This window comes from Pan paniscus, chromosome 9 (genome assembly GCF_029289425.2).
Source record: "Pan paniscus chromosome 9, NHGRI_mPanPan1-v2.0_pri, whole genome shotgun sequence".
NCBI lineage: Eukaryota > Metazoa > Chordata > Mammalia > Primates > Hominidae > Pan > Pan paniscus.
The window spans coordinates 129,250,694-129,273,099 of record NC_073258.2 but is presented as its reverse complement, the minus strand read 5'-3'; the positions used below and the strand labels follow the sequence as shown (position 1 = coordinate 129,273,099).

The window sequence follows — 22,406 nt, the reverse complement described above, 5'->3', positions numbered from 1 at the left end:
CATAATGGTCATATTGCCCTATCAACTGAGGTCTTTCCTCATAGAGCTATCTATGGACATGGGAAAGAAAAGCATTGCTTCTACGGTTTACACAGTCATCTAATCGCATGGTGATTTCAGCAACCCTGTGAAGTTGGGCTGGTATTACTACACCCTCTTCAAGAGCCGGCATAAGGGAGGGGCTGGGGAGCCACCACCGTGCAGTGGAGGGATCCTCCAGGGATTTCATACCTTCTTCTTCTAGAGCATCATTTTCTTTTGTCCTATATCATCCATGTGGATCAGAAAGCATTCCTTCTGCGGAAGCCTACTGACTTCTAATGCTATATATATATATATTTTCCTCGGGACAACATATTCTTTTATTGTGGTAGAATACATGTAACGTAAAATTTACCATCTGAACAATTTTTAAGTGTACAATTCAGGGGCATTAATTACAGTCACATGTTGTGCAACCATCACCCACATCCATCTCCATTCCTTTTTTATCATCCCCAACCGAAGCTCTGTCCCCATTAAACACGAATTCCCCATTCTCCTTTCTCCAACCTGTGTTAACTTCTATCCCTTTTTCTGTCTCTATAAATTTTACTATTCTAGGTACTTCATACAGGTAGAATTACACAATATTTGTCTTTTCTGTATTTGGTTTATTTCATTTAGCATAATGTCCTCAAGGTTCATCATACTGTAGCATGTATTGGAATTTCATTCTTTTTCAAGGCTGAATAATGTTCCATTTCTCTACATACCACATTTTGCTTATCCGTTTATCTGTGGATAAATAGTTGGGGTGTTTCTACCTTTTGGCTATTGTGAATAACGCTGTTATGAACAATATTGTGCAGACATCTTTTTGAGTTCTTCTTTCAATGCTTGTGGCTATATATGTAGAGGTTGAATTGCTAGATCAAATGGTAATTTTATATTTAATTGTTTTGAGGAACTACCACACTGTTTTCTACAGTGGCTGCACCATTTGACATTCTCAGCAGCAACACACCCTTATTCCTATTTCTCCTTATTCTTGCCATTATTTTCTGTTTCTTTGATAATAGGAACCCCAATAGATGTGAAGAGGTACCTCATTGTGGTTTGAATGTGCATTTCTCTGATGATTAATGATGTTGCCCTTCTTTTCGTGTGTTTATTGGCCATTTCTGCATCTTTGGAGAAATGTCTACTCACGTCTTTTGTCCACTTTTAGATCAGGTTATTTGTTGTTGTTGCTGTTGAGTTGTAGGAGTTCTTTATATATTTTGAATATTAAGTCCTTATTAGATATGCGATTTGCAATTTTTTTTCTCATTCTGTGGACTTCCTTTTCACTGTCTTAATAGTGCCCCTTGATGTACAACATTTTAAAACTTTGATAAAGTCCAACTTATCTATTTTTTCTTTTGTTGCCCAAGTTTTTTTTCCTGGGATAAGCTGTCATATCCCAGGAAATCATTGCTAAATCCAATGTCATGAAGTTTTCTTCTTTGATTTTTTCTAAGAATTTTATAATTTTCATTCTTATGTTCAGATCTTTGATAGATTTTTGTTAATTTTTGAGTATGGTGTAAGGTAGGAGTCCAATGTCATGCTCTTATATGTGGATACCCATCTAATGTTATATTTTTGAAAATACTGTTTAAAACAAAACTTACTGTTTTCCTGGGCATTCTCTAGGCAATTTATGACAGTGGTGGCTTATTTTGCACTATTAAGATTTCTAGTTTATGTTCTTCCACACCGTAAAAGGCCGTGGCAGAGGAGGGAGCTAAGGTCCTGAAGAGTTGCTTTCTATATAAACTCAGCATAGACAACTCCAGACTTCAGAACCCCTTGACAGCCACACTGTACACCCTTATAGAGCAAGAATCCAAGTCTTCTCAACTTTGTTTTTTTCAATTATCCTGCAAACATAGTGAATACAGTTGTAATTAGTTATGATTGGTATAATTGACCGTGGGCTCTTTAAATGGGGCAGTGTGCTGAAATTGACTGGGCTGCAGGGGCAGGCTGAAGCTTCCCTAGCTCTCTTCATAGACTTCTTTTGCAGCATGTATTACATTTTTGGGGGGAGATCGTTGATTTATGTGTCTGTCTCCTCACTACAATGCAAACTTGCTATCTTTCTAGTGCCTAGAACAGTGCCTGGCACAGACAATTTATTAAACTAAAGTGAACCAATAGCATTACCTCTTCCTTACTTCCAAGTTAATGTGCAAAGGCAGAAGATGAGCAGTAAAATCTTGCTTTACTTACAATGTCATCTTAACTGCATTGCCAGCTTTATACAATGAAGGCTGATGATGATATGGCTCCAAATGACAGTTATTAGATTTTCAAGGATTTTCTAAGTTTGTATCTTTATTAAAAAGAGAAAGAAGCCAACTATGACAAATCTTAACTCCCACCTCCTACTCAAAGAAGATGGAATCTTTTAGGATAAAAGTCTTAGATTAAGCAGCCAAATACTGACTTCTCAAAAAAAAATTGTAATAACTCCATTCATAGAAATGAGATTATGCTGTAACATTCTTACCATAGTCCTGAATATGTGAATAAAAGATGCTGTGTATTTTCACTTAGGACAGATGTAAGATTTTCATATTGTTTACATTTTCCCTAAATGAGAAATGTATGAACACTTCTGCCCTTTTATTCCTGCACCACGGACCATGAGTCAGGGCTGCTAAAAGTAGCCTTATTTTAGAGATTGCCTAAAACCAGACTTATATGAAAAGGGGATTTTTAGCTTTACTTTTCAGAAATCCCAAGTCCATATCCAGTCAGCTCTCTTCCACAAAATTATTTTCTTTTCTTTAGAAAATATCACATTTCATATCAAGTTATTAGAGAGAAACGGGAAGCCTGAGCAGGTGACTGGGTGGTGGACGCCCTGTGTTTCTAAAGCAATCCCTTTCCCTCACCTGAGACCTTGCCTAGGTTAATGGGGGCTCCATTGAGAAAGTCAAGGAACATGAAGCATGAATATTTACATATTCAGCAGAAAGTAAATGCATCAGCAAATGATGAGGTGAGATACAGTGTTATCCCACTGAACTAGTTCCCTTTTGCTCATCTCCCTCCCTGTTACTCTCCAAGGCTGAGTTATATTCAGCTGAAGCACAATTTGAAGAATACGAAATAAGGTGTGATTTGGTGCCACCACTGTCAATCAACAGTGCTTTCCACCTAGACTGCTGTGCCTGTCCCAGTGGCTGCTGTCCTGGTGCCAGGGGCAAGAGGAAGACTGCCTTTTTTCCAGCTTTCCCTGGCTTGACCACACCCCCCAATTTAAGGAGGCAGCTCTATTAGAAACATTATGGTCTTTGCATCCTCTTAAGCTACGGCGCAGAGGATTCCCGCAGGTAGTTGGAAAGAGACCACAGACTTTGAGGGAAGCTCACTCAGGATCTGCTCACCGGCAAAGTAGTAAGTGAGGTGTGTGTCAGTTTCTGCCTAAAACTTTTCAGTCCATTTTCCTTTTCCTGCTTTAAAAAAATTTCTGTGGAATTAAAGAGTAAGTCGGTAGGGAGATTCAGGATACAAGTGAGTTTTCTCTTTCTCTTTTCACATCTTTCTATATTCCCATTTAATTGTTTAACAATTTTCAAAAATACTTCCTAACCTCATCAGAATAGTCTGAAAGCAAGACTATGTTTTTAAAAATGTTCCCTGCTTCACAAAAGTAAAACCATGCACGTTTTAGATACCCGTAGATTACTTGTCAGAAACCCTGATTTTTTTTTTTTTTTTTTTGCAAATTGGAGCACTTCCAAAGAAATAAAGCTGTAGTTAAATATATAAATTTCTTTTTATTCTCTTTCACTCCTAGTAAATCTATTGTTTTACTTTTTTCTCCTGCTAGTAGTTTAATGAATTGCTTTTAATAGAGAGGAAATTGCTACAGGTTTGAATCTTGCTAGCCAAACTAGCCTGTTTGGTGTTTTTCTCTGTCTTAGGACTGACCTGCAGTTGTCCAAAGATCTACAAGTTCCTCAGTCTGTTGTTGAGACATGGTGTGGGTGTGGGCCGCGGTTGTCTCCGAGTTAGGGAGGTATTTCTTGTCCCCACGATAGAGCTGGACTCAGTGGCAGGAGATGTCGATGGCAATTCCTCTGCATCCGGTGATTTTATCTGGCCGTGACACTTTGTATGTGACTCCTCACCCACCGTTAAAGGTCTCTGTTACCAACTTTTAAAGTAGTAGTTTCTTCAGGCAAACTTAAAAGGGTGCTGGGTCACTGAAATCAATGCATTCTATTGCAGGATTTCTTTATTACCTTTTGGGTAAGTTTTTGTTTTTAATCTCAAGTCCATTTTCCTTCTTACCTTAGACCACTGCCATGCAACTGAGAAAAAAGTATTTGTTAAACAGCAGGAAATACCAATTCTAAAATGATAACTCCAGCAGCTCCATTTGATTTGTAAAATTACTGATACTATAACTCTTTCATCAGTTGTGGTTTTGGATTTGGTGGCCTATTTTTATCCAAAGAGAAAATGCTTTTTCTTCAGGGGCCGTGGGCTGTGTACAAGGGCTGCAGGGTGGCCACTGCTGCTGTTGAGAGTCTTGCTCACCTGTTGTTCCTGAATGGAGGGAAGGGAGAGCTAATGAGTTAATGTCTGCAAAGTGCTTTGAAGATGAAAAGGTCTTTTCATGTGTTCAGTAGTGCAGTTATTAATATTAATATTTGAAGAAGCATGCTGCTTCTAATTGTAAATCAACTACTTCCATCCTTGCCAACTCAATAGTGAAATAACAAACAGTTCAGGCAGCCATGCAGCCTCTTCCGTCCTGGTTCCGCTGCTGAGGATGTGGGAAGCCAAGCCGAGAGCCTGATTATGGAGGGGGCATCTTTGCCCGGCAGGCTCCTTACACGGAGGTGCTAGTTGCTGGCTGTGAAAGGATGTCCTGAGGCAGAGCCTGGGGGAAGCTGGTAGAGGGGTGGGATCCTTTGGCATCTGGCAGTCTGTGGCCAGAGCACCGACTTGGCCCAGTGGCCGGTCCCGGACGATAATGGAGTTCAAAGGCAAGTAGGGTCAGAACTTGAACCAGCGCTGGGTCAGAGAAGGGAAAGTGGCTGTGCACTTGGATTATGTCAGTGATTAGCTTTGCAACAGAGAACAGGGATTGAACGTGTCTGTGCCTTCTTCCCTTCATCTCTAAAAGGTGAGCAATCATTTGCGCCCCGCCTGGTTTACAAATATGAGAGAATAGAAGTAAACAGCATAGGGCTATGAAAAATCAGAGTGCCAGTGAGGTCAAGGACTGTCTGAAGTAATACTTCAACAAACTGGGTGTGTGGGTGCAGGTCCTCTCGCCTAGGGGAGGGTGAGGCAGAAGGCAAAACACTGCAAACAAATAATCAACAGATTTCTCTCTTTGATTGCACTGGTGAATTTCTTACTGATAACTGAGGTTCTGATGTACCTTGTGATTTTATTTATTGGTGAATAGATCTGTTTTCCATAGTGACTATCATTTTCTAATTACCAGTTCAAAATTCCCAACTGTTCACATCAAACAGCAGAAGGGAATGATTACGTCCCACGAGCTGGGACCCTTCCTTCCTTCCTTGCTTCCTTCCTTCCTTCTTCCCTCCCTTCCCTCCCTTTCTATCTTTCTTTTCCTTTCCTCCCTCCCTCCTTTCTTTTTCTTTCTTTCTCTTTCTTTCTTTCTTTCTGCTTTCTCTTTTTTCTTCCTCTTTCTTTCTTTTCTCTCCCCTCCTTTCTTCTTCTCTCTCTCCCTCTTCCCTCCTCCTTCCCTTTCCTCCCTTTCTTTCTTCATTATGGAAATTATAAAGTATTTAGCATTTGAGCAAAATTAATGTGGTATGCAGCAATTTAGTGGCATTTCAGGGAAATCTCTTAAGTTTCTTCAATCCTGGGAAAAATTAGATGTGAAGACATAACTTACTTTTTGCTTCCTCATCTCCTTTATCCCTGCTGTACTGAAAGTATAGCTTATTGAACTCCACCTTTTAATGTAGATGATTTTCTAGTTATCATATCCATTCTTCTTCATTTCACCTAAGGAAGAATACTCAGCCCTAACGTTTACTGAGCACTTGGTATGTTCCAACATCCTTGCTAGGTGCTTTGCAGGGACTGCTTCATTTAATCTACAATGAAGTTTTGAGGTGGGCACTCCACTCTCGTCATCCCCATTTACCAGGTGGGGACTCTGAGGCTCAGTCATATGACCACGTTAACTCATGGTGGACCCTGATTAGAGCCAATGGAATGTGAACCCAGAGCTTGTGATTGGACCTGCATGTCATAGGAATCTAAGTAACTCCAAGACATTTACACAAATTTAGGATAGATTTTTCTGCTTAGACTGATTTGCTTATCTAGGAGAACACTGGATTAAGCCTGTTTTCTGAAGTGGTATCTGTGGATTACTTATTCATTGTTATGAAGATACTGACTTTGAAGAAAGACTACCCAGGCCTAGTTTCCTGGGTAAGTAAGTCAGTCCCTTCCCTGACAAATATCAGTTTTATTTCTACTCCATGCCCAGCCTTGTGCTGGAGACCGTACCAAACACAGAAGAAACAATATGTAAACTCCATTTTTAAAATTAACACAATAATCTTTACTAGAAAAGAGGATAAAAATGAAAGACAATATAATTATTAAGTAGTGTAGTATAACCTATACATGCTTTGGGAGTTCAGGTAGAAAAAAATGGTATCTAGAGCAGTGAGGGAAGGATGTTTCTGATCTGCCTTTTTTTCAAAAGAGGATAGATTTCATATTCCAGTAATCAAGTGTTGGAGCTGCCTTCAGAACTTAGAGGGAACAGGCTGGGTAGTACTTACTAGCATGAGAGTAAGCAACAAACATTTAGTGCAAATGTCAGGAAAATATTCTCAATGGGGAGGAAAAAATATATAAATTTTCAAGAGATGTGGAAAGGTAGAAAACTCCAGAATTTTGGTCTTTTTAGAGATTTAAAAGAGATTTAGTCTTTTTAGAGACTTAAAAAAAACTTTTCACTTTGAAATAATTCCAGATGCATAAAAGTTTGCAAAACAATGTACAAAAAGTTTCCAAAACATGTGAGTCTTTTACAATTGTAAAAAAAAAACATATAATGCAAATAACTCTTTTAAATTATCTCTTGGCACCTCTTGTAATCCTTAATCCAAATGACTTCTGTTGATGGGAGAAAGCACCATTGCCAGTTTCTTGATAAAAGGGACCAAATAACTAGAACCATGTCTTCTTAGGAAAAGCAAGAAGTCTTGGCAGATGTGCATCTGGCATATGGCTCCTGAGACACTGACAGGTCCTGAGCTACTCAATTCTCCCCAGCCGGGTTTGTATTGCACCTGAGGTTACCAGCATCTGCTAAGCCTTGGCACAGAAGTCTTGTCTGTTCCTCCTTGGGCTCTGCCTCCTAAACACCTACCTTGTTATAATCACTCATGAGTTCAACCAAGTTAGTCCAGCGCTGCCTTGCTACTCACAGTGAAGTCCTCTGACCTGCGGCATCAGCACCACGTGGGAGCTTGTTAGAAATGTGGAATGTCTGGCCAGACCTCAGACCTACTGCAGCAGACTGCATTGTAACAGGATCCCCGGGTGATTCATATGCACATTACAGTTTGGGAGGCACTGCTCTAAAGAAAAAGCAAAAACAAATGAAAAAGCAAAAATGAAAAAAATGAACAAACAAGAAATCTTGCACTATTTTCCGCAGTGCTTTACTACTTCCTTATATTTGTATCTAGTTGCTAAAGCGTAAGTCCACAAAAGATTGACATTATATCAAAAAGATGTTGGTTTAACTCAGGAAGCTGCAATATTTCACCATTTGTGCTATGCAATCTTTCAATGAGTTAGTTCTCCACTGTAAGAAAAATGCTTACTTCTTGGTTTTATGCATAACAATGGTACAAACAGACTACCATTAAACAGAAATTGTGGCTCTTTTCTTCTGCAAAATTCTTGACTAATGCTACTCAACCTATGATTATGAAAAGGAATCCTGTTTTCATGACTTGAATACAAGTCTTTAGAAAAAGAGATGAGAGATTTAGCTATCCATGTTCTAGCTCTAACACTTAAATAACCTCTGCCATGTTGGGCAGTAGAAAAAAGTAATTAATATAAAACAGTAGTGTTACTAATTAGTGACATTAGTAAGCATTTACTAATGCTTACTAATTGCCAGGCACTACTGATAAAATAGCAATAATAACAATTATTATTTATTGACCATTTTTACTATTTATACAGCATGCTGCTAAGTATTTGTGTTTTGTATGATCCACCTCTATAATCCTGAAAGTGTTGATATTATTACCTGCATTTTATAGTTGAGGAAACTGATTGTGAGGTTAAGAAATTTGCTCATGGCCATACACGCAGCAAGCAGTTCTACGTTCACCCATAGTATGTAACTCCAGGGTTCTTGATCACTGCTAAACACGTAACCTCTTGGGACTCAGTTCATTGAAATAAATGAGAAGATTGATGAATTTTTTCCAACTCCAAAATTCACTGGAATTGCACAATCCCTCTTTATATAAGAATGCTAGCAAGCTGTTTAGCATTATACTGAGAAATTGGAACCTTACATTTCGGGTAATAAAACAAATGAAACTCCACCATGAAAATCACAATCAGACATAGTCCAAGAAGTTGCTTGCTGGATTTGAGAGATCTAAGGCAGCTGGTATCTTTTAGTTCAATTTTAAAGGGGCATTATTGCAACTATCCAGTCCCCTCTCATTGTTCTTGTAATATCTCTCTCTATTTATGGTGCCTCTCAGTTTTGTTGAGAATTCCTTTAGAGCTAGAGCCAAGTCTAAACTCTAGATTATGTCTGACATGCTTCACAGGCTAAGAGTCAAAATGTAATTCTTTAAAATGCTAGTCTCTTCAGAGGTTTCATTGGCAGCAATCATTGGATTAGAGTTGACGTTTTTAATCTCGTGGCCCTTCTTTGCATTTGACTTGGAAAACAATCTCTTATTTCATGGCCTCTATTATGACCATTCTTGTGAAGCAAAGAGTACTCTACATTATTCCTCCAGCTTATTCTTTTTTCGTTGTGAGGTTCTAAGTAAAACACAATCCTTATTTATTTATTCAGTTATTTATGAGTACTTACCATGCTTCTGGCTCAGGAGTACATCCTAAGGCCAAGTGTGATCATTTGTTGAATTTCATGGTAAAATACAGGATTTGAGGCATAGCATTTGTACACAGGCTATGGCCACTTTTACGGTAAGGCAGTGTATTGAATATTACCTTTGATCTTCAGGAAGATGTTCTGACAGAAGCATGATTGACTAGAAAGTGTAGATTGTTAGTATTTCAAAGGTTTCAGAGACTAGAATTGGCATTTTCTTAGTTAGATTCCTAGACCTAAGAGTCGGCAGGTTTTAATGTATTTCCTTGATGCCTAGGAGAAGCAAGACCTTTCTGTCCATTGTTGACAATGCCATTTCAATACTGTATGGTGAGGGATTTGTTTCCACTGAGAAGGAAATGCATAAAATAATCTATGAAGCATTCCTTATTTCTTCACAGCTATGGTATACCAGAGTAAAACATCTTCTAGTCTTTCTCTTTTTCAGGAGATAGTAGCGAGTTACTCCTCAAGGAAGGGTAAAACAATATACTGTTTAAAATTATAATGACATGAGTTCATTTTAATATTCTAAGAAGGATTCGTTGAGCTATGTCAATTCATACAGGACTTGAAAGTGTTATGCTTAATTAGGAGATGGGTTTATTTTTAGAGAAATAGGAGATGGATATGACTCATTTCCATTTAAGCAAGGGTTGGCGGAATAATTATAGTGAAGTTGTGAAGAAACAAAGACTGAGATGTCAATTGTACGGTGAGTTGCTGCTCTATGACCTTAGTGAAAGAATAAATGCACGTAGCTTAAGACACAGAAGCCAGTAGCCCATAATTTGGAACACTGCCTTCATTTGTCAGTGCTGGCTACTTAAAATAAGAAGGAATATTCACTACTACTCTAATGTTGGATTACTTAGTCAAGCAAATGAGGTTCTTATAGATTTAGTAGTGAGACAGAAAAACCATCTTCTGTTCTTCTAATCCTTTTTCTTTTCTATGCGTTGTAACCAAAAAGTTTCCATGGGGAGTAAGGAATGTTCAGCTTTCCTAGATATGATGGATCTTAAACCTGAGTTCTTAGAGAATTGGATTTGGGAGCTTTTGTTACAGTGACAGGTCAGGGAAGACATCTACTCAAATGATTTGAGAAATACACGTGGGCTACTCATGAGAATCAGAAAGAACACACTGAAGGAGTATAGATGAACTCATCAATCTGGTACATCCTATAGTTTAGAGAAAAGTGCCATCTTGCTTGTAGTTAACTCTTGAGAAGCCTAACCTCAGGGTCACACAAGGACACACTTCATCACAGGGATGATTTTTTTTTTTTTTTTAATGTCCAAACGATAACTTACTCTCTTGGATAAGCTCAGGACACACAAGGATTGTACACACAAACTCTGTTTCAAGTACTTTAGGTACTTTCCCTCATTTAGTAAACAGACACTTGTTGCATGGCTACTATGTGTCATCTGAAAAGACACCATCCTTACTCTCAAGTTACTCATCATTCAGGAGCAGAAACAGGCATAGATACAGGAAGTGTCATGAACTTTGTTACACCGTTACAGTAAATCCCATGGAGGGGCATCAAGGAGGTCCATGCAATTGCCAAAGAGGGTAGGGGGGAGGGGAAAGCTTCCTGAATGAGGAGATACTCTGAGTCTTCAAAAATACATTTCTATAGTATTCAGAAAAAAGAAATTAAAACTCTATACATTGTAGATTAAAGATGTTGCCTTGGTAGCCCAGGTGTTGCCTTTAGTTTGGCAAAAGTGCTATTGTTTGGAGCAAGTTTTTTTACATGGCTAGTTGTTTTGGACACCAAATTCTTTTTTTTTTCAATGGAGTTTTGCTCTTGTTGCCGGGTGGGAGTGCAATGGCGAGATCTCGGCTCACTGCAACCTCTGCCTCCCAGGCTCAAGCGATTCTTCTGCCTCAGCCTCCCAAGTAGCTGGGATTACAGGCATGCACCACCACACCTGGCTAATTTTGTATTTTTAGTAGAGATGGAATTTCACTATGTTTGTCAGGCTGCTCTTGAACTCCTGACCTTGGGTGGTCCACCTGCCTCGGCCTCTCAAATTGCTGGAATTACAGGCGTGAGCCACCGAGCCCAGCCCTGGAAGCCAAATTCTTTGTCTCCTGTATTCCAAGCCAAAAGGACATGCTTTTTGTTTGAATTGATAGGAATCCTAAATTATTGACATTGGGATAAATGCTCATTGGAAATCTATTCAAATTTTGCATAGTTTTCAAAGAGGAAAGGCTGGGGTGAGGGGTGGTGGGGAGAAATCTACATTTTCTGCCACAGCTTTATTGTGCTTTTGAATTCCCCATGTGCCATCTTCATACCCAGGATATGTTTTAACCATAATTTGTTGCCTATGAAGCTAACATGAAGATGAGAGGGCAAGTTGAAATTTAAAACATGATGCCTTTGTCAGTGGGAGTCTAATTTTGGCTGGTCTATTATGGAATGCAGTTAGTCAATATGTATTCAAATATGGAATGCATATTTTCTTTGTCCCCAAAATGCTCCTTTTCGGCATTTAGTGGGAATGTAAAATATTTTAGGAATTTTTATAATGACAAAGAATTGGGGACAAATTAATTATACGGTAATAAGAGGCTCTTTAAAAGTATGATATATACATACAATAGAATACTTGGCAGTCATCATCTTTAGGATAGACAGCCACATTTATCAACAGAGAAAAATGTCCATAGCATTATGTTAAATGTCAGTGAACAAAGCAGGTTACAAAAGAGCATGTGGAGAATAATCTCATGAAGGTAAAATTGTAATCACGTGTGTGTGTGTGACATCTATGTTCGTTTAGATAGATTAAAAAATACCCAGAAGAATATTGAACAAATTATTAGTATAATTATCTCTACATGGTGAGGTTTCAGGTGATTCTAATATCCATCTGTTACTTTTTTGTATTTTAATTTTTGCGGTAACATTGTATTAGTTTGGCAAAAACTACTGATTTCAAAAGAATTTTGTTTTCAAAAGAAAAAAATTAAAGTGTAATTTACTTGGTATTTACCTAAAAGCATAGTTTTTCTTTTAGGAATACATAACCCCAAATGAAAAAGGCTTAACTGATGTCAAAGTTATCTAGAAATACAGCCAAGCAGGGTCAGAGTTGATGTGAACTGGATTCAGCCTTGATTCAAGCCTTGTCTCTTTGGGATTTCTTGTTCTTCTGCTGCCTTGGCCTGAACAGTCCCTCTCCTCCCTAATTTTTCCTTTATTCTGTGTCTCTCAACCTGCCCTGCCCTGCCCTGGCAAGCTTTGGGTGAAAGGAAGTGACAGCCTACAGGTCCTGGCCGGGTTGCCAGTTTGGGGAGGGTGGGAAGTTGGAGAAGTGGTCACTCGCTCTATGAAGAATAGAACTCTCTAGAATCAAGCAGAACCATAGTTTTAAAGTGATTTTTTGGACATGAGACACCCACATAAGCCAAAGTGTTGACTTTTTTGTCTTCTCCATCGCATGCTTGTTTCTGTCCTTGCCATCCAGGGTGATGAGGGTGCTTAGAGAAGCATCTTCTCTCTCTTTTTTTTTTTTTTTTGGCTTTTTGGCAGAAGAGAATTCCCTCCCACGTGACAACTACTTGAACATCAGCTGCACCAATTTTTTTCTTAGCATTGCACACGTTCATTGCATAAATACAAAGCAACTGTGGCATCTGAAGATTTACTCCCCAGCTAAGCAGCATCCATGAGACCTGTTTGGGTGCAAAAATGATTTGGACGCTGGGTAACAAAGGTCTAGAGAAGCATCTTCCCTAAGCACAGGAGGAGGCTGAAGACCAGGAGTCTGGTCTCAGCTTGGCCAATTAGCAGCATCGCCTTAGTCTTTCTCCTCATTTGTAAAAAGAGGGGTTTACACAGAAAAAGTGTGTACGAGTTTTCTAACTTACACTATTGTATTTAACAGTTATCTATGTGCCAGCTACTTTCCAACACTGGCCTAGGATCCAGGGATCTGGAGTGAATAAATGAACTAAATCTCCCCTCTTGGGGAGCTTAAATTCTAACAGAGTGGACTTTGGAGAAGACAACGAACAAACACCTAGGTGTCAGAGTACGGAGAAAGGTGCTGCTATTCATATGCGGTGATGGGAAAAGCCTTCTTAGATGAGGTGGCATAAATAGCTATGTGAATAGAAGGAAATGGTTTTCCCTTAGAAATGGATCATGAAACAAACTGATTATTTCAAGTGGTTCTTTATCTAGACCTGCAATCTATTCAGATTCTCTATTTTGAGGAACAAATATATTCATATCTGATCTACCTCTTACATTTTTAGTCTTGTGAGACCAATTCATTCATTTATTCATTCACTGATTTAAAAAAACAATGAGTTTCCATTATGCCCCATGGTCTGTCTTAAGGGCTGAAGACAAAAATGAAAAAGGCATGGTGCCTGCCTTCAAGTAGCTCAGAATTTAGCTGGAGAGACAAACAGAAGCAGATGGTAATAAAACAATGTGATACGCACCGTGATGGAAATACACTTTGGGAACATAAACAAGGAGCCGCTAACCCTAGCTGGGGTGAAGGGTGGCTCAGGAAGGATTCCAGGCTGCAATAACCTCTGAGCTGAGCCTAAAACCCTGAGGAGGCAGGGTTCACTCATCTTGAGGGTGGATGGGCATTCCTAGCAGAGGGGGTAACATGAGAAGGGCAGGGGAGTGAGACCTGGCAACGTGTGCCTAAGAAAACAACAGAGTTCCATGTTGCAGTGGAGGGTGCAGGGGTCACGGCGAGAGGGGGCTGGAGAGGTGGGAGGGAGCATGGGGGGGCACAGCAAGCCACAGTCCAGAGCAGGGCAGCCTCCTTTCCGACCCACTTGTCCTGTGGCTAAGGTGGCGCAGGTCCTTTTCAAGAAAAATAAACTCAGCTCTGCAAGACCCTCTGTTACCAAGCGTCCAAATCATTTTTGCACCCAAACAGGTCTCATGGATGCTTCTTCGCTGGGGAGTAAATCTTCAGATGCCACAGTTGCTTTGTATTTATGCAATAAACGTGTGCAATGCTAAGAAAAAAGTTGGTGCAGCTGATGTTCAAGCAGTTGTCTTGTGGGAGGGAATTCTCTTTTGCCAAAAAGCCAAAAAAGAAAAGAAAAAACAAACTCTACTAAAAAAACTACCTAAACACTTCATTTACTTCTTCTGAGAAGGTTTACGTCTCTAGCAGCTGTTCTGTGTCACAATCTACAAGTGGAAAAAGGGCGGGTTCTTTTTTTCTTTCTCCAAAAAAATAATAAAGCAGCAATCCATTTCTGTCCAAGAGTTATTTCCTGAGACGAGAGCCCTTGAGAGCCCTGGCAACTCCCTCTTGTCAGTTTCCTCTCTGGGCAAAGGGCTTTTCCCCAAGGGAAGTGTCATTCATACAGCCATAGCTTCAAGAATACAGTCCAGCACAGAGTGCACCAGATGTTGGGCCAGAGCTTTCTTCTCTCACTCTGTCAATGAGAAGAGAAAACATATTTCCACTGACCCCTTTTCCAGGAGTGTTGCTATGAGGGGGAGTGTTGTCTGGCCGGCAGACAGAAACCCTTGGTATCTTTGAGGTGGGCTTCAGGATGTGGCTGCCAATTCCAAAAGTCCTTTCTCTTAGAAATACGTAAGTAAAATAGGCATTTGAAAGGTGAAGGTCCTTTGCCGCTTGTGGGACTCTAGGGATGATTTATAGGGCCATGTGGTTACACCTTGCTCTATGCAATCTTTCACAATTTCCTATTCCCTGCACCCAACAGAACTGACTGCTTCCTATTTCTTTTTCCATATTGTTGGCCAACTACTTATCACATTACGCTATAGTTATGTGTGAGCCTGTCAATTCCACTGCCTGAAGATAGAGATCCTGTCTTTCTCAGATTTTTCCTGAGTCTGATAGGATCTAAGGGCCGTGAGGTCAGGAATCCTTGTTTACTGGTGTGTTTCAAGTGCCCAGGGCCGTGTCTGGCACATAGTGGTGCATAGTGATTATTTACCAAATGAATAAACAAGCCACTAACAAAGGACGCCTATTACATGATTGTTGGATAAATACAATCGTACTCCCTTAACTGTGGTTTTGCTTTCCGAGGTTTCAGTTACTCTCCCTCAACCAAGGTCTGAAAATAGGTGAGTACAGTACAGTAAGATATTTTGAGAGAGAGAGAGAGAGAGAAACCACATTCAATAACTTTTATCACAGTATATTGTTATAATTGTTCTAGTCATGTATTAGTTATTGTTGTTAATCTCTTACTGCGTCTAATGTATAAGTTAAACTTTATCATAGGTGTGTATGTATAGGAAAACACATAGTATGTATGGGGTTCTGTACTATCTGAGGTTTCAGGCCTCCACTGGAGGGGTTTGGAACAAATCCTATTTGGGTAAGGGGAGACTACTGTAACTGAGGTCTGTGAGGACTCAGGAGATCCTTGGGGCTTTTTTTGGAGGAAATCAGAGGGTTGAATGTTTACGTGAAACAGCATTCCCACATCACTGGGGGGAATTCCAAAAAGTATTCATTTCTAGAAGGTATTAGTTGCCCTGCAGGACCCTGGAGGGATGATCAACATTTCCCTAGGGAATTTGATTGTGGTTAAGCCATTATCATATGACACAATCAATGTTGTTAACTTTTATGTCTCATCCAAAGATCTCAAAGTAGATCAAAAACTTTGAAGTGGGATATATGGTTTGATGATGATTCATCAGGACTTTAAAACTTGATTCTAAGAGTAAAAACGAGGAACACTTTGGTGGGAAAGGAGCCATGGAGCTCAGTGAGATGATCCTCACAGTGTATGGTCAGGACAGGCATACCTAAACCATGTGACATGCATCTTACTCTTATTTCATGCTCAGTGCCTGGTACAGAGTCAGACCCATCATAGGTACTCACTGTTCTTGGAAACAAACACTGAGTAGTGACCCCTGACGCAGATGTTAACAATGTCCCTGGCCTAGGGTACTTTGAGCTTTTCCTACCATTCATCTTCACCAATGAGGAGCTCTTCCTGGGGTGGTTTTGCTGTAGTGGAGATCAATTTCCTAAAAAACTAAAGGACAAAATCTTGATTAACATAGTCTAGCTATCCAGACCCTTAGTTAATTTTTTAAAACTAATGTTATTTTGACTGCATTCTACATTTGGAAGAAAAGACATAAGAAAAAGGCAAAGTTTTAGTTAAAAACACAAAGTATAGTTCTAGGATAAGTTATGTCTTCAGGAGGTTTGTAGCTTACATCCCTTAACCATATGATATTAGTAGCTTTGTGGTTGCAGCCCTTAGGCAGTATAGTTTTATATTGCCAAGCCTGTTTAACTATATCATTTAAACATTTAAATACATTTCATATGAAAAAAGGGATCAAGATGGTGAACCAAACTACAAATTGAACATAAGACATTTCTTAGTACTTGATTTTTCTTGAAATGTATCAGTTGCTTTAAATGTAGAATTAAGGAAAAGGGCAGACAAATACAAACTGGAAAGCAGTGAAGTTAAAGCGTCACTTCCTAACAATAAGAATTTGGCCTCTGAGTGGTATGCCTAGGAATTTAATCTTCAAGATTATTCAAGAATGACTTTTTAAATGCATAGTATTAAGTTTATGAAAGTGTGTAATGAACTTTCGAAAGTATTTAGGTCAACAGAGATGTTCGATATATAATGATGACCAGTAGCTAGCTGGAAAATCCCTTCAGCCAGAAAATTGCTCAAGCATTCTAGTCACTCAGACTTCCAGTGTAGAAAATAGCTCTCAACAAGTTATTTAATAGCCCTTCTCCTTTTTTCAAGATCAATAATGCTCAATCCCTTTTGCAGGGTTTCTCTGTGTTTATCTGTTTCTTGGGGTACTGGGTGACATACCTCTTCAGGAGAGCTTTTTCCATCCTTCCTTTCTCCAATCCTTTCTATGTTTATTCCTTTATCAATTAATTTACACCCCAACTGTGTATTGTATGCCTACTTATCTGCCAGGCCTGGTTGTGGGTGGGGGAGACACACGAGAACTGGTTCCTGCCCAGAAACCCTACAAAAATGTGCCTCTTGTGCACTGGTTTACTGCTTGCTGTCTGCAGTGTGTAGACATGGTCTGTTATCCATGTTACCTTGCAACCAGGGAACTGGTTCTGTCTGAGGTCTGCTCTTACCGGTGCTGGGGGTTAGTCACTGATCTTTCTGAATTTCCATTGCTTTCCCTGCCATGCAAAGAAGTGAACTGGTTGGCTCCTAAGGAGACTTTTATTTCTAAGGTTCGTGTCTTCCTTGTGGATTCTAATCCACAAACCTGTGAGCATCCAGAGGCTCAGCCAACGCCTTCTCTCACACAGGTGCTGAGAGCAGAATGAGCTACTTTGTGGATTCTGCTGGGAGCAGCCCCGTCCCTTACTCAGCGGCTCGTCCTGCAGTGGTGGTGAGTGGTGGCCCCTTCCCTGCCCCTTTGCCCACACAATCTTCTCCCCTCCTCCTTGTGCTTCCTGTATCCTGACCCCCAGTAGACAGAGAAGCCAGGAACCTGAACTCCAAGGTTCGAATCAGCTTTGAATCTTTTGGAAGATGTCAATTGTAAGATTATCTATGATTTTATCAGCATATAAAAGAAAAACAAATACTGATGGATTTGCTGAAGAAGTTTTAGTATGTTTGAGTTTGAGAGAAATGACTCAAATATGATGAAGAGTTAAAGCCAGTTGATTTTCACTGCCCAGTTCATTTGATGAAGATTTTTTACATATTGATGTACCTTATTCCTATACATATTATAATTGAACTTACTTTTGGCCTCAGACATAAAAAGTCAATAATGCAAGTTTTCTAATCACAGACTTTAAAAGTGAAAATGGAATATGACAATAAGTTTATGGAAAAATTTCATAAATCCTAGAATAAGAGGGGACAAAGAAACTTTAAAATAGGACTGGATGAAGTTTTTTGTCCGTAGGTGAGAAGATCCTTGCCCAAGCTATATGCTGATCAATAGAAATGCTTTGAAAAAGTTCTCAAAAATGTATTGTGTGAGGATCTTATAATGTTGATATTGATCAGTTCCAATATTAAAAGACACTAATATCAGCAGCTGTGTCATTAATTATTCTTTCTAAATTCTGTTATGTTTTTATTCAAAGATAGCCATCATAAATATTGAATTTTTTTTTCTTACAGTGAAATACGGACAGATAAGTTTATTTTAGTTATTTTTTTCTTTTTCTTTTTCTTTTTTCTGTCACTCAGGCTGGAGTGCAGTGGCACAATCTTGGCTCACTCCAACCTCTATCTTCTGGGTTCAAGCAATTCACCTGCCTTAGCCTCCCAAGTAGCTGGGATTACAGACCTGCACCACCACGCCTGGTTAATTTTTGTATTTTTAGTAGAGAAGGGGTTTCACCATGTTGGCCAGGCTGGTCTCGAACTCATGACCTCAAGTGATCTTTCTTTGAGATGGTCTCACTCTGTTGCCCAGGCTGGAGTGCAGTGGTTTGATCTCTGCTCACTGCAACATGTGCCTCCCTGGTTCAAGCGATTCTCCTGCCTCAGCCTCCCAAGTGGCTGGGATTACAGGTGCCCACCACCACGCCCAACTAATTTTTTGTATTTTTTGTAGAGACAGAGTTTCACCATGTTGGCCAGGCTGGTCTCAAACTCCTGACCTCGGGTGATCCATCCACCTCGGCCTCCCAAAGTGCTGGGATTACAGGCGTGAAGCACTGAGCCCAGTCGCAAATAAGTTTATTATATTATTATTATTATTAACTTTTCCCAGTACATTTATGGATCTGAATTAACACCAATAAACAAGAACGCATTTCTGACTTGTCTTTGACTGTCTTGCCAGAGATTCTGTATCGTTTTTAACACTGATTAAAGTTAACTATGACACAGTTAACTGTGACCTCTCACTGTAATTGTATATTAAAAGACCTGAATTGTTTAAAGTTTTTTTTTTTTTTTTTTTTTTAGACGGAGTCTTGCTCTGTCGCCCAGGCTGGACGGAGTCTCGCTCTGTCGCCCAGGCTGGACGGAGTCTCGCTCTGTCGCCCAGGCTGGAGTGCAGTGGCGCGATCTCAGCTCACTGCAAGCTCCGCCTCCCGGGTTCACGCCATTCTCCTGCCTCAGCCTCTCAGAGTAGCTGGGACTACAGGCGCCCGCCACCACGCCTGGCTAATTTTTTATATTTTTAGTAGAGACAGGGTTTCACCGTGGTCTCGATCTCCTGACCTCGTGATCCGCCCGCCTCGGCCTCCCAAAGTGCTGGGATTACAAGCGTGAGCCACCGCGCCCAGCCTGAAGTTCTTTTTTTAGCATTAAAAAAACCAAAATCTCTCAGTAGCTATTCTATGTTCAAGGGAAAAGACACATTTTAAGGATGATTGAGACATCTCTCTTCAGTAGCTGTTTTTACCACATTTTTCTTCTTTTTAAAATGGCTTCTGTGTTCATGTAAGCACCATTTACTTTTACAAAAAATTAGAATCAGAAAAAGGTTTAGACGATAATATATATCAGAAATATGTTTAAACTGCCCACTCCCCAACACTCCACTACACGACAAGTCCAGGCAAGGAGTCACTCGAGTTTGCTTAGTAGCGATTGCCAAAGGACTTGCAGTTTAAGATCATATCGAGGGCTGAAGAAGTTGCCAGAAAAGGGCTCCTCCTCCTTTTCCTCACGTAGAGGTCATCATTTAAAGTTAACACAAATGACATTAAAATTTCCTTAAAGATGATATTGTAGAAATTTGTTAAAATAAATAATGATATTGTGATTTCAGAGCAAAATGTGTCATTGACTTGAAAAATAAGATTTAAAAGCCAGTCCATGTTAATTCTATTTACAGGTACTATAATCAAATTAAAACAGATTAATATTTTGGCTAAGAATGAAATGCCATGGCTGGGCTCAGTGGCTCACACCTGTAATCCTGGCACTTTGGGAGGCTGAGGCGGGCGGATCAGTTGAGGTCAGGAGTTTGAGACCAGCCTGGCCAACATGATGAAACCCCGTCTCTGCTAAAAATACAAAAAAAATTAGCCAGGTGTGGTGGCACATGCCTTGTAATCCCAGCTACTCAGGAGGCTGTGGCATGAGAATCGCTTGAAACCAGGAGGTGGAGGTTGCAGTGAGCTGAAATTGTGCCATTGCACACTCCAGCCTGGGTGACAGAGCAAGACTCCATCTAAAAAAAAAAAAAAAAAGCAAAAGAAAGAAAGAAATGTCACACAAATATGTACTTAGTTTAGACACTGAAATAAAAAGTCTATTATAAGTATAAAAGTTGCAGATATAATATAATGTCATCCTAGGCAGGGTATCTCAAAATTGTAGGAGAATAAAAAAATCCCAAACCAAATAACTCTAAGTGCATAATTTCAACTAAAGACACCTCCCTGCAATTGAACACCCTGGATATTTTAAATAAATTTTGAATGGCTTCCATTGGTTTCAAACCAAATAATCCGTTTACTCTCACCCATGACAGCCTTATCTGAAAAACATTAACATGTGAGATCCTTTTCACTACAAAGTTCAAAGTTGCTTGGGTAAAAGCAGAAGGTTGCACAAAAGAGCTGCTGAATTATTGTTCTTGCACTTGCACTCCTAACTTCTCTCTGGGCCTCAGTTTCTCTGTCCCTGAAACGATTTAGGCAACCTTCCAGAGCAAGCAAAGAAGCCCTTTAATTTTTTCACATACTCTTTCTCTAATAAAAATTAAGAAGTAAATAACACTTATTAGTATAAACTCAAGTTTAGTAACCAACTCAAACCATAACCTCTAACTTTAGATTGGGCTGTAATAAACAGAGAATCTGTAAATTGTCTACAAAATATAACCTTAGGACATTGGCACTAGAGACACCAGCAAACAAACCTCACATTCAGTTGCAATCTAAGATACCCTGGAGGGGTAAGCATAGCTTCATTAACTTTCCTAGATAAGAAAGTCAGAGCCCCAGGCAACCAGAGTCTTCTCAGTTCTGTTGGAGCCTCCCTGTCCAGAGCTCAACCCGTGGTGCTTAATCCAATAATCCAATTCCTCCTACCTGGTGCCCTAGTCTCTGATTTAGTTAGTCTGACACACCAAAAAAAAAAAAAAAAAAAAAAAAAGAAACTCTGTCCCATGTATGGTAAATTCAGAGTGAAAAGAAAACCATGAGAGTAGTGGGGTTTTCAGTAGGGGGTGCTTTTGTCCCCCAGAGGGATATTTGGCAATGCCTGGAGATGTGTCTCATTGTTAAAATTTAGGAGGTGCTCCTGGCATCAGAGTAGAAGCCAGGGATGTAACTGAACATCTTTTAGTACATAAGACAGCCTCCTATGACAAACAATTATCCATCCCCAAATTCTGATAGTGCTGACGTTGAGAAACCTGGTCTAGAGTAGCCACAGATCAAACTTGAAAGCAGAATGGGACTGTGTGTACAGAATGCTGTAAGCAGGTCTTGGTTACTAGTAAATTATTGCTTTAGAAAGGGAAATCTAACAAAAGAAAGTAAGACTGTGTTCCTGCTCCGAGGGGCTCTTACTTAGCATGCTGCATTAGTTGGCCAAGAAACAATCTCTTCGAAAATAGGATGTCAATATTTTCTGCGCCTGAAGACAGCTAAGTCTCGGAGTCCTTGCTTATAAATTAGAGGTCACATTAACGTTATCTGGTCATTTGCTGTGGAAGAATGCTTGGAAATCATGGGAGCCACAGTGGTTAAAATCCATGCCAGCCTCAGGTAATCATGGTTTTGCACAGAATTCACATTCTCTGCCTCAGCGTCAGTTTCTCAAAAGCAGGACTCATGGTTTCCCCATGCGTAAGGCCAGCCCTTCAGGAGGCCATAATGAATGAGGTGATGTCACAGTGGGGAGGCGGAGAAGCAACACTTTGGGAAGTTGTCTGGCCATTGTGTGGGAGGGATGACCTTTCCAGGTACTTCTATGGGCTGTGTGTCAGGGACCCTTTCATCCATGGGGAGGAAGCGCTCCTTCCTGTTATGCTGCCTCTGCAAGCCCAAGCCCGCTGTGAGCCTGGAAGTCCCTTGCAAGCCCAGTACTTTTGTCCTCTCATGCGTCATTCTCCCCTTCACAGCACTGTGCTGGCCCAGCTGAGAGTGGCGGGAATGAGCGGGCTGGGCTGCTCTCAGCTTTGACTAAACATGGCCCAGCCTGGGATGTCTCACCGGCAAGGAGGATGTGCGGAGGAGTTCCTGGGGGATTAGTGACCCTTTGGCCATGCGGGTTTTAGGAAACACCTTGGGCTGTATAGAGGAAAGGAACTGCCCACTCACCT

The 22,406-nt window shown here is 40.1% G+C and overlaps 1 protein-coding gene across 4 annotated transcripts in view; it reads left to right on the top strand.

Annotated features, from left to right (window-relative positions):
* ETS1 (ETS proto-oncogene 1, transcription factor) overlaps positions 1-22,406 on the top strand; it is a 145,497-nt gene that overhangs the window by 13,827 nt on the left and 109,264 nt on the right. For 3 of the 4 annotated variants that reach the window (XM_055095081.2, XM_055095080.2, XM_055095082.2), the window contains one exon: positions 17,461-17,543. In XM_055095081.2, the coding sequence (XP_054951056.1) occupies positions 17,475-17,543 (69 nt within the window). In that variant the 5' untranslated portion in view covers positions 17,461-17,474. Of the gene's footprint in view, positions 1-3,339; positions 3,439-17,460; positions 17,544-22,406 lie in introns of those variants that run through there. The other variant, XM_003819885.5, reaches the window with a different exon arrangement.